Source organism: Cyprinus carpio, chromosome B2 (genome assembly GCF_018340385.1).
Source record: "Cyprinus carpio isolate SPL01 chromosome B2, ASM1834038v1, whole genome shotgun sequence".
Taxonomy (NCBI): domain Eukaryota; kingdom Metazoa; phylum Chordata; class Actinopteri; order Cypriniformes; family Cyprinidae; genus Cyprinus; species Cyprinus carpio.
In genome coordinates this window covers 17,315,189-17,327,678 of record NC_056598.1, presented here as the reverse complement: position 1 = coordinate 17,327,678, position 12,490 = coordinate 17,315,189, and the positions used below count along the sequence as shown (strand labels likewise).

The following is a 12,490-nucleotide window of genomic DNA, read 5'->3' as shown; positions in this document are numbered from 1 at the left end:
TACCATACCATTTCTTTCATATTGGATCTTTTTGATTGAATTGATTCCTTTTGTTTGACAGCCTCTGACACAGTGGTAGCGTAGAGACAGTGTTTGGTGGTCTGAGAATGAGAGAGGGAGAAAAACACAATGTTCTCCTCTCTTGCCTACATGTGGTGTGCATGTTTTCACAGCATACTTCAGGATAGTATGTTGAATTTACTTCTGCTGCTTTTTTAAATCACGGTGTTGGTACTGATTTTCTACTGATAGAGTCGCAGGACCCAAGGGTTTAAGAAATGCAGATCTTCTCCTGTGGGGTTCCAGGCACCTTAGGACTGCTCTAGGCAATAGCACAGCTGTCACTGATACCCGTGATAAGGCCGACATTTTTGGGAGGAGGTTATTGTCAGTATACATTAGCTGAGATCTAACATACCTCTGCAGAAAGATTCAAAATCAGAATTTAAAAATCATTGGTGACATGTGGTGGCTGTGAAACCTTTGTTTCTTCTACTTGATTATTATTATTATTTTTTTTCTCTCCTTACCAACACTGTCATGCATCATTTTTTGAGGTTAATTTGTTTTCATTGTACATGGCATTCGTTCATGTTAATTAGTATTCCTTTATATTTTCAAAGCAGAAAAGTAGTGCATTTAACAGAGGGAGACCACAGATGTTGGCAGAAAGTTGAAGGATGTTGCATTCAGTTTGATTAATTGCAAAAGAAAAACAGTCAGAGCTTCAGAGAGGAGAATGTTTTTACAAATGTTTACACACCATATGAAAGAAATACACTACCAGTCAAAAGTTTTTGAACAGTAGGATTTTTAATGTTTTTTTTTCTAAAGAAGTCTCTTCTGCTCACCAAGCCTGCATTTATTTGATCCAAATACAGCAATAATGAATACAGCTAAAGCAGTAATTTTGTGAAATTACTATTTTAAAAAAACTGCTTTCTATTTGAATATGTTTTAGAATGTAATTTATTCCTGTGATCAAAGCTAAATTTTCAGCATCATTACTCCAGTCTTCAGTCAGTGTCACATGATACTTCAGAAGTCATTCTGATATGCTGATTTGCTGTTCAAGAAACATTTCCTCTTATTATTATTATTATCAATATTTAAAACAGCTGAATAATTTTTTTTCAGGATCCTTTGATGAATAGAAAGATCCAAAGATCAGCATTTATCTGAAATAAAAAGCTTTTTTAACATTATACACTATACAATTCAGAAGCTAGGAGTCAGTATGTGTGTGTGTGTGTGTGTGTGTGTGTGTATATATACATATATATATCCTGCATATAAATGCAGGATTGGTGAGCAAAAAAAAACTTCTTAAAATGTATTTTTTGACTGGTTGTGTATGCTGTTATTATAGACACCTTCACAAACATGCTCTTTTAATGTTACAGTGTTTCTTTAGGTCAAAACTTCTCCACGTTCACTTTTTCTGTGTATATGTGCCTCTTCAGGGAATTTGGCTGGAGGGATCCTGAACTGCCGGAGGTCATCCAAATGCTGCAGCACCAGTTTCCATCGGTACAGTCCAATGCTGCCGCCTACCTCCAGCACTTGTGCTTTGGAGACAACAAGATCAAATCAGAGGTAACTCCTGCATACCAACATCACATACATTCTGCATATATAGACTATGTACTAATAAGACCTTGCAATGAGGATCATTATTTCAGGTTAATTTAAATTTACCTGCTTATTCAGGCTAGTTAGTGCTCGCATGGTGTCATTCTAGCTCTGTATTTTTTTTTTCCCAAAAAAAAATAAATAAATAAAGTGGAGCTTACCATATAATCACACATAATTAAGATAACAAAATATATAGGCTTATGAACTTTTAATAAAAAGGAGGAAATGCTTTAACTCTTTAACTGTCACTTTGTGGAAACTTGGCAATCTAGTCAGATGCCAAAAGCAACATTTTTTTAAGAATCTCATAAGAATGCTCACCAAGGCTGCATTTATTTGACCCAGAATGCAGAAAAAAACTGTAATACTTTGTAATATTATGTTTTTTAGTTTAACATATTTTAAAATGTAAATTATTTCTGATAAATATCAGATACGGAGGCAGGGTGGGATCCAGCTGCTGGTGGACTTGCTGGATCACCGTATGACAGATGTGCACAGGAGCGCCTGTGGTGCACTCAGGAACCTGGTTTACGGCAAGGCGAATGACGACAACAAGATCGCCCTGAAGAACTGCGGTGGGATCCCTGCACTTGTGCGGCTCCTGCGCAAGACAACAGACGTGGAGATCAGAGAACTGCTCACAGGTGCTCAACACATTAAGCACATTTATTTCTAATTCAGTTTCAGTCCTTCTCCTTTGTTCTCTGGCATGACAGGATACTGGTGAGAAGTAATTTGTTTGTCCACACTGAAAGAGAAAATGCTGCAGAACTTCCTCTGCCTTCAAGTGCAGCTGGTAAACGTATACCGCTGAGTCATACATGTGTTATTTTGATATGCATTCAAGTCAGAAGCATAAAACAAATTCAAGAAAATTATTCATTTCAGTGTATTAAAATCTCACAACTGAATGTTTTTATTAAATAAAACAATCCTGATTTGTTCACGTTTGTATAGCTGCACAAACCAATGGCGCTTTAGCCCATCAGAAAGGGCGGAGCCGACATGTATATACAGTAAGTCGGCTTGCAGCGCCATTTCATCAGAATCTTTTCCTTCAGTGACAAGGATCATCTCTTCACTGACTCAGCAAGAAGTCAATGAAAGAAGACAGAAAGAAGCTTAACCCACTCACTGCTGTCGAAGAGCCCCGGGCAGAGGACGAGTCTGGTGCTTTCTGAAAGAGTAAATTAGAGCAAATTTCCAGCACGCATTGTTGTTATGCTGCGGCGCCTCGGGAGCAGTTGGGGGTTCGGTGCCTTGCTCAAGGGCACCTCAGTCGTGGTTTTGCCGGCCCAAGACTTGAACCCACAAGCTTAGAATTAGGAGTCAAACTCTCTAACCATTAGGCCACGACTTCCCCAAGACTTCCCAAAGAAACAGCGGAGCAGCGGCTCCCCTCTCCCCGCTCAGCCTCGTTGCGCCAGTGTGCTTCGCACAAGAGGATCAACACTCTTGCTTTGCAGCGAGCGGCTTGATTTCCTCTGGCACCTCCGCGGGAGAGATTGCCGTCGACGACCCGATGTCCTTGACGGCATCAGACGCTGAAGAATGGTGCGCTTCAGGCGAGTAGCCCGTAGCCCACCCTTCTTCCCAACCATCGCGGCCAAAACCGGACACTGAGCTGATCCATGTTCTCTCCATGGCAATGAAGGATCTGGGTCTCGAGTGGTCGGCTCCAGATGAGCCCGCCCATGGCCTTTTAGATGAAAACACTGCCGGGCCACCGTCAACTCCCTTTCCGCCAGTGGCCCGCCCCATTCTTGTCTGCAGTTCACAAAGAACTGACCAAGACCTGGCACAGAGTCCCAGAGTAAACAGGGGTTTACCCATACACATCGCTTGTTCCCTTATCTCAGGGAACCATGGTTACGTCAGTAACCAGAGCGTTTTCTGCTCACAGATCTGTATATAAAGATTTTACGTGTGTTATATTACATTATATTATATTATATATTGTCTGTATTATAAATCTGTGTTTTAAATCGTCACGCTCCCAAAGTCACAACTTGGTGCATCATCTAGAATTCAGAGTTTCCCACTTGTAAATATGACTTTGCTTGGCCATTCATATGCTCATACCTTGTAATTACGATATTTCCACTTGAAGGGCACAATATTTCAATTATAAGTATGTAGTTATATGGAAAGGGATGTTGGACTAGTGAGATTTCACAGTAGAAATTAACACACACAAAAAAAGTGAACAAACCATGTCGCAGCTGATTAGGACGCAGTATCAGCCCCCCATTTTTGAATGTGCTGTATCTTAATTTCCCCTCTCACCACCTTTTTTGCAAGTTCAGCATACAAATACATTGTATGTGACCTTTCTGTCACTATCTCTGGCTTCTATATAATTGGGCCCAATTTGTTAATCAGCCCTTCTAGAATCATCAGCTTGTTACTGTAGACCCCACTACCCATTAAATGATTTGTTAATGATCTCCTAATTGTTTAGGGCTATAATAATTAAGGATAATACCAGTGCTTGGCGTAGCCTCTTTAGGGACTTGTGTATAATGAGTCTTGACACTTTGACAAAAGACAAAGGCTCTTCTCAATCCCCTATAGAAATATTTCTGGTACTGAGACGAATCCTGAGAGATGTCGGAAAAATTGGGCGGCAATTTGCTTTTTTGAGGCATTTCATAAATGTCAGATGCTGAATTGTTGGGAGACACTTCAATAGGATGCTGCAGCTCCCTTGTGTTTCAGCTTAGCGAGCAATCTAAATGTCCATCAATTGAAAAATCACCATCTCCCTGAATCCAGAGCTCAGAGAAACATCGAAAATGTTTTAAATTGAAAATAGTGAAGCTGAGTGGCATGTGCTTATTACAGCTCCATATCTCTGTGCTTGTACTCACTTTAGCTGCAACATTTGGAAATAGGCAAGAAGCCATTTATGCTTTTTCAAAGACAATGAAAATGTAAATTAGAGAGTGGTTCAAATTAGGAGACAAAGAGACCTCTCGTCAGTCCATAATAAACCCTCCTCATGCAACATCTCCACAGACCCCAGTTGCCGGCCGATTGCTGAAGCCAGACACGGGCCTGTTTTGCCTGCTGGGGCCTGAATTTGAGCACAGAACTCTTCATTCTGCAGGTGGTTGCATAAAAACAGGAAGTCTTTGATGTTTAACAAACAAGATTGGATAGGATAAGATAAGATTAAATTGGCTGGAGCACAGAGCTGTACACCCTGCTAGCAGCACAGAGGAAGGACCTACAAAAGTGCTCCCTTGTACACTGCAGTAAGTCCGTGAAATTAAATGTAATGAAAAATGTTAGCGAAATATATGCTGCTTGGCTATGCATAGCCAATTCTGAATGGCTGTCAATGGTGAAAGATGCTTTTTAGAACCAGATGGTATAGTTATAGCATCTACCAGCAGGGGCTAACAGGCCAATGCTAACCAGCCAAACCTAGAGCCCTTGGGTTTAGCACATCATCTCATTAGTAAGGTCCTCCATGACCTAAATGGCAGCGAGACATCCAAAAAATAGCCCAGGAGCTTAATTGAGAAACATTTGTAAGGTAGATGTTTCTTGCCATTACCGACTCATAAAAAGGCTATTATAGTGTCCCACATGAACGTTGTGGGTGATGCCACACGGCAAACTCGCATCAGTGGAGGGGACCAAAAAAATGACAGGCAAGCGTCCATAGACTGTTTTCCAATTTGTATGCTTCTACTGTGTAATAAAAGTATGTACTTCACTGTTAATGCAAAAGTATATACGTTTGAATACGTAGCAACAACATTAGATGCATTTGCACTATAATTACCTTTTTATACTGTTGAGTAGCATTTGATATGGTTTGAGCTTGCTTGTGTGTGCTAGCATCTAGATTAATTTGTTAGTACTGTGGCAGCTTTAAACTTGACATTTTTCTTGACATATTTCTGAAACTGAAATAAAAACCTGTTATGGAACAAACTCCTCTTTTGGACAAAAAATGAAGTATGGATGTACTCTGCCATTTGTTTGTTTTTTTTGGATAAATTTAATCCATTATTGCTGAATGAAAAAATAATTTATAAAAAAAAACGTATCATACTTTTGACATACTGTTGTAATCATACTACTGTATAATATGGGGTGCACCGTACTGTTTAGGACTGTAAGTCTGTGATATTTAACAAACAAGATACGATGCAATTAGCTGAGACAGAGCTTTATTCTCTGCTAGCTGCAGGGAGGAGGAGCATGCAAAAGCACTCCCTTGTTCACTGAATCAGAGCTGTAGGGGTCTCATGAAAGAGATGAAATATTTATAACGCACTACTTTTAATAGTATGCAAAATGAGCCAAAGTTCAGCTGCGTGCTACTTTCTAGCAGTTCACAGTTCATTCTTGATTGTGATGTGGCTTGGATCACAACCTCAAACATTCATACTAAGAGCTGATGAGGACACACTAGTGAAACTTTTGAAAGTGTTTCATTTGAGGGCTCTTGACCAAGACCTCATGCAATATTCATGGTTGCATGGTTGTAGCCTTCTGTAATCAGTGTTTTTAATTATATATTTTTCTGCACAACAAAAACTCAAGGTGAAGAAGGGAAATTGTAGTCTATAAATACAGTGTGTGTATTCTTCACTGGATCAGACATTTTTTGGTTCATAGATGATGTTCTTGTGAACAGGTGTGCTGTGGAACTTGTCCTCTTGCGATGCTTTGAAGATGCCCATAATTCAGGATGCTCTGGCAGTGCTGACCAACACAGTCATTATTCCTCACTCTGGCTGGGACACCTCGCCCCACCAGGACGACCGCAAGCTGCACCTGCATTCCTCACAGGTGCTCCGCAATGCTACCGGGTGCCTCAGGTACAGTTCCTAATTAATGTCAATCCAAGTTTTAATTCAACATCTATTGTCTTTCATTGTTCATTCATATTTATGTACAGGCAAAGCATCATTTTGAAGGACCTGTTGTTGCTCTTAAGAGGCTTAATCTTCACCTAGAAGCAATTCATTGTTTTATTAGGTGATTATTCAAGTAAGAATTATGCAAATATTATGTTAATGCCTGAGAGTTTCCGTCTTTCAAAGCGACATGATATGATGAATTTGTGTGCCTTCAGAAATGTCAGCATATATTGGGGTCTCAGAGGCTTTTCCAGGAGCCCTTCACTGATAACTTAAGTTAATTGATTTGAATAAATAGATTCAGTTGCATTTGATGAATTTGGCTGGTCTAAGACTCTGTGCATAAAACCATTTTGTGATGGAGCTCGTTCTGCCACTTTAGTAGGATTATATTCTGCCCAGTATTGGTGAGATTCAACAATAGGATTCTGTAGCTCTGGAATAGTGTTAGGAACTGTGATTGTGGACCTGGTGGCATGCCAAAGCCTTCCCCTTGCAAAAATCTCCTTTGGACTCCAAAGCAATTATGTTGCCTGATCCTTTAGCTACTCCATTCATTATCATATATTAAAGAAATTAATACTAAGGCAAGGATGCATTAAACTGATGTCTTTACTGAAAGTGACAGTAAAGACATTTATATTGTTACAAAAGATTTCCATTTTAAATAAATGCTGTTCTTTTGAAATTAATATTCATCAAAGAATCCTAAACAAAAAAATCATGTTTTTTACAAAAATATTAAAGCAGCACAATTGTTTTGAACAACGATAATAATTAGAAATGTTTCTTGAGCATCAAATCAATGTTAGAATGCTTTCTGAAGGATCATGTGACACTGAAGACTGGAGTAAGGGCTGCTGAAAAAAATCAGCTTTCCCATCCCATGAATAAATTACATTTCAAAATATACTTAAATAGAAAGGTTATTTTAAATTGAAATAATAATATTTCAGAATAGTACTGTTTTGCTGTAATTTTTTTTTATCGAATAAATCCATCCTTTGTGAGTGTAAGATATTTTTATGTTATAATATTTTTATATATTTAAATATATTTTTTCCTACAATTTGTCTAAAACATAAAAATGTTTTATAATAACTTTTCATGTTATTTCCATTTCCATTTAATGCTTTGATATTGTTAATTTTAATATCATATTTTCCAGTTTCTAGTTTTTGCTGACTAGATGGAAAGGTGTAATTTGGAGCTATTACAAGCTCATTCAAAACATCAAAAAATCTGCAGGTACTTTCGGAGCTCAGAAACTTTTTGCCATAAAACTCATTTTGATATTAACAGCACTTTACATTTATAGCACATACTACATGCATATACCATCCTCTCTCCCCCTGCGCATCAGCTTTCAGGTTTGAAGCAGCAGGATTGTAGAAAGTGCTGAGTCACTCTTGGGTGGCTGGACTAAGCTCCCTACGCCCAGCGTGATAATTAATCCTCTTCATGGATGGCTGAGGAACTAGAAGTCTGATTGAATATTTAATGGTTGGACACAGTTGCCACACCACCTGCAGCTGCCTGAGACACACAGATCTCTTAGAAGCTTCTTGGAGAGCGAGAGAGAGAGAGACGACAGGATGTGGTCTTTGATTTCTCACAGGCACCTTCGAATAAGGCCCGGCTCAGATCAGACTTCCCGATTCAGGTCTCCCGAGGCTGCAGCTCTTGGGATGCTAAGCTTGTTACTTTGAGGCATGTTGCTGGTGATTCATAAAGCTGATGTTTGGAATTTTTCTACGTTTAATACTTTCTCGTGTTGCAGAGTTGACTTCTTGAAAAGTATAAAAACACTGCTGTCCAAACATTGCTCTGTTAGAAAAGAACTTGGGGGAAAAGTGAGTTACTACTCATTTCCATGAAAAGCTTATTGATGTTGAAGACCATCTGCCCTTTGGTTGGTTGAGTATTGATTTAGAAGGCTCAGAACTGCCAAAACGTAATCAATTGAGTCAATAATACAACATGCATGACATTGTGTGAATGTGTGTGTGAATGTGTTCTCTACAGGAATGTGAGCTCAGCCGGAGAAGAGGCCCGCCGCAGGATGAGAGAGTGTGAGGGACTGACTGATGCACTGCTCTATGTCATCCAGACAGCCCTGGGCACCAGTGAGATCGACAGCAAGGTTTGACCTCTCCCTCCTCTGCCTTTCTTACATAGTATATGCATTCAGCAGAGTGGCTCTGAGAATTCTAGCAGGTTTAGTTGTGCAGTTTTTACTCCCCAACCATTTGGAGCACTTCTCCACTGCTAAATGTTAGATGAGAATGAAGACACAATGCAAAATGGGCAAAAAATCCAGTCTAGACCAGCTTAGTCTCAGACCACACGCCCACCGACCACCCACAGTCCATTCGCTCACAGTCTGATGAATATTGCACATAACACTAAAAATCACTCATGATCTTGTGTGCATTGTTAGCCAACTATGGACACAATTTGCCAACATAGTTCAGTGATTCAGTGTTTCCCAAAACCATAGCTCCAATAAACATCATAAAGTTGAGTAGTTGAAACTGTGGTTAGAAGAGGAGTTTCTTGTTTGTATGGGTTAAATGCATCGTATTCTTGAGAAAAATAAGCAAGCTAACAGGCAGTTCCATCTATATCTTTAATTTCATTGTACATTATTTAGTTTGAGAATGAACATCTTGTTTTTAAAGAGTGCACATGTGAATGTGCTCTGGTGCTCCGGAAGAGCATGACATAAGAGGGAAGTTGTGATTGAATCCAACATCTGTAAATAAAGCGAAACAATGGAGAGCAAAGATAGTGAACTAGCCTTCAGATGCTTTTGTTTGTTATTTACAGCAATATTCTGACATGAATTCAATATCAAACTGATTAAATAACAGCAAGAAATTATTACTCCAGCACTGGTGCGCCAAGCATCATTAACAACAGTTCTATATTATTAAACCAACATGGTGTAAACTAAATAAATTAAAACAAACTACAGTTGATTTCTAAACAGTACACATTGATCAGTGGGTATTTCATGCTGATTTGAGCTTCACTGGTCAAGCAGGTTTACATGCAGTAATAACTGTTTTCAACTGAACACAAAAGAAGATATTTTGAAGAATGTTGGAGGTATTGACTTCCATAGTCAACAGTGTGGCTACCAGCATTCTTCAGATTATGTTTATTTCTGTTCAACAGAAGAAATCCTTAGCATTTATCATCTAAATCTAGATAAAACAATCTTGGATGCTTTCAAACTGGTCCAAACCAGTATTTTATTTTATTTTTCCAGCAGGGACAATAGTTGTTGTATTAGACCTACAGTTTAGGTTTTGTTTTGGCTCCTCTAATTGCTTTACCACCAACAATGTTGTAAAAAACAACAATAGCTGCGGTCGCTTTTAAGCGTGCTTTATGGTAATTACACAGATAAAGTCATGCAGTGACACACCTCTCTATATTGAGTTTTTGTTTGATTTTCGAGGGGTCTCTGTTACTGGCATAATACTTTGTGAGAACAAGTTTGAATGAGGGAAAAAAAGAGCGTCACACTTGAATCCCTCTGAAAGCATTTACAAGATCAAAGTCGTCCTCTTTGTTTTTCCTGCCTCACTGCTCATCACAATAGGATTAGTTCTCCAGCTCTCCATTGGAATCCGTCCAGAGGACTAATATAACAAGAGACTATTAAGAGTTCAGAGCACAATAATGCACAGCCTTCCCAAAGAGGACAGATTGTTTCGCAAATACAAAAAGACATTTTGACATTTACTGTGTCAAATAAAGTCAAACTTCTGTGTGTGTTTCCATGTTTTGCAATTTTTGTAATCTGAAAACTTGTTTTCCCTCCAATCTTTGTGCATCAAACGCTCCCCCTTCCAGACCATCGAGAACTGCGTGTGCATCCTGCGGAACCTGTCGTACAGGTTGGCGGCAGAGACGTCTCAGGGGCAGCAGATGGGATCGGAGGAGCTGGATGGGGTTCTGTGCACTGATGCCAGCGGGAAGGATGCGGAGAGCTCCGGCTGCTGGGGCAAAAAGAAAAAGAAAAAGAAGAGCCACGATCAGGTGGGCCGGGGGTTTTTATCCCTGCAGCTGCTGGCAATTAGCATCACTTAGCAGCATTCGTGTGCGGGTCGCCTGCGTCGACACTCGTCCTCCTCCAGTGAATAATTACGTATTTTCCAGGCTGATTTCATTTAGTTTCTGAAAACAGATGAAGATAAGGGCATCGGGAGTGTTTGTTTAGCATTTCCATGGCATGAATAGCGAGGTAAAAGGTGGCATTACTTTGCATTGTGGCTTTTAAATAACTAAATTGTCTGTGAGTCATCTGTTCCTTTAACAACGATGCAAATGCACATCTGGTTGTGCGACGGTTGAGTTTGTCCTGTCTATTTAATTACTCTGTATCCTAAACAACCAGTGAGCTTCATCTTCAAATATTTCAATACGCAGCAAAAAAGTACCATGTTATTTCCAATAAATACTATGGGATTCTTACAATTACCTCGGAATGCCATGTAAATACTACTGTAAATGAATAATCATTCCGTACTATGGTACCGTGTATGATAATCAGTGCACAAGCCACATTGAGCTGTTGTGCTCAAGCAGGCAATATGAGTTCTAGTCTGGCTCGTGACATTGCCCAGTCCTGTTTCCCCCTCTTCTCACCGTCATTTCCTCGTGGCTCTGTACTGTGATTCTTAATAAAATGCTCAAAAATAAAATAGCATCTGGCACTTTCAATGAATAGGGTACAATTTGGTGTCCCATTACACTTTGGCACAAATCCCATGTTTTTTGTTGTGAAACCCCCTCCATCCTTGTTAAATTGTGATTTTTGGCCTGTCCCATCTCAACTGTATCTAGCAATTTAAGCCATACAGCAGTGCTGCTATTTAGTTCATTGTTGTAAAAATTATTTATTTTTTTTTTTTTTCAAAAGAAATTTATTTGGCAAATATGCATTAAATTGATCAAAAGTGACAAATCAGCATATTAGAATGACTTCTGAAGGATCATGTGACACTGAGGACTGAAGTAATAGCATCTGTAAACTTCTAGAAGCACTGTTACCTTTTTTGGTGATTCTTTCCCTTTTATATGTTTTGTCGATGCTATTTTGGTGTTTATTTATTGTTTTATTGCTAGAAAAAATCACAAAAAATCAGGGTTAAGTATCACATATATTGCTAACAAGGTTGCAGAACCACATAGAAAATGAACTAAATCAAGGCTGATGATCTATATTTAATAAAGGTTGAGCACTTCCTTTCTTTGTCTATTCTGTTTTGTTTTATTTATTTTGTAACCTTGTGGAATGTATCTGTGTATGATTCTTTTTCTTGATAGTAACACTCTGTAATAACACTTAGTCTTTCTCTGCTTTTAGTGGGATGGTGTCGGGCCTTTCCCAGACTCTAGTGACCCTCCGAAGGGACTGCAGATGCTGTGGCACCCGTCCATAGTAAAACCATACCTCACTCTACTGTCTGAGTGCTCGAACCCGGACACACTGGAGGGAGCAGCTGGGGCTCTACAGAACCTGGCAGCGGGTAGCTGGAAGGTAGGCCCCAACTTAAAACCTGTGAGTAACCCTGCACCCAAAGAGCCACCAACCAAACAAACTGGCTCTGGCACCCATCACCATTATACACATTCATTCCTCAGTTTTGTATGTTAAGGTCATTGACTTCTACAAACAGCAAACACATGCCTTCACACAAACTTGGAGAACATAGTGAACTTTATATTGAGAACACAGTCTCTTTCAAGTGTACACAACCAGTGTAAGATAGCTGATGGCTTCAAACTCACATCTTCAAATGGATACAATGTAGAGAGCTGAATTCTCACTCAAAGTCTTGAAAGTGTAAACAGTGACTCTGATATTCTGTTTCAAATTTTCGCAATTTTGCACTTTAAAATCTTCTGTTGTCCTCATTTTCTGCTCAGAAAAGTGAAAAGAACAACAGTGCAATGAA

General features: G+C 39.3%; 1 protein-coding gene across 6 annotated transcripts in view; it reads left to right on the top strand.

The window, feature by feature from the left end:
- LOC109077623 (catenin delta-2-like) overlaps nucleotides 1-12,490 on the top strand; it is an 80,571-nt gene that overhangs the window by 55,728 nt on the left and 12,353 nt on the right. For 4 of the 6 annotated variants that reach the window (XM_042718404.1, XM_042718401.1, XM_042718399.1 and 1 more), the window contains 6 exons: nucleotides 1,464-1,596; nucleotides 2,069-2,282; nucleotides 6,293-6,476; nucleotides 8,544-8,661; nucleotides 10,383-10,568; nucleotides 11,899-12,093. In XM_042718404.1, the coding sequence (XP_042574338.1) occupies nucleotides 1,464-1,596; nucleotides 2,069-2,282; nucleotides 6,293-6,476; nucleotides 8,544-8,661; nucleotides 10,383-10,568; nucleotides 11,899-12,093 (1,030 nt within the window). The remainder of the gene's footprint in view (nucleotides 1-1,463; nucleotides 1,597-2,068; nucleotides 2,283-6,292; nucleotides 6,477-8,543; nucleotides 8,662-10,382; nucleotides 10,569-11,898; nucleotides 12,094-12,490) is intronic. The other 2 variants (XM_042718402.1, XM_042718400.1) reach the window with 1 other exon arrangement.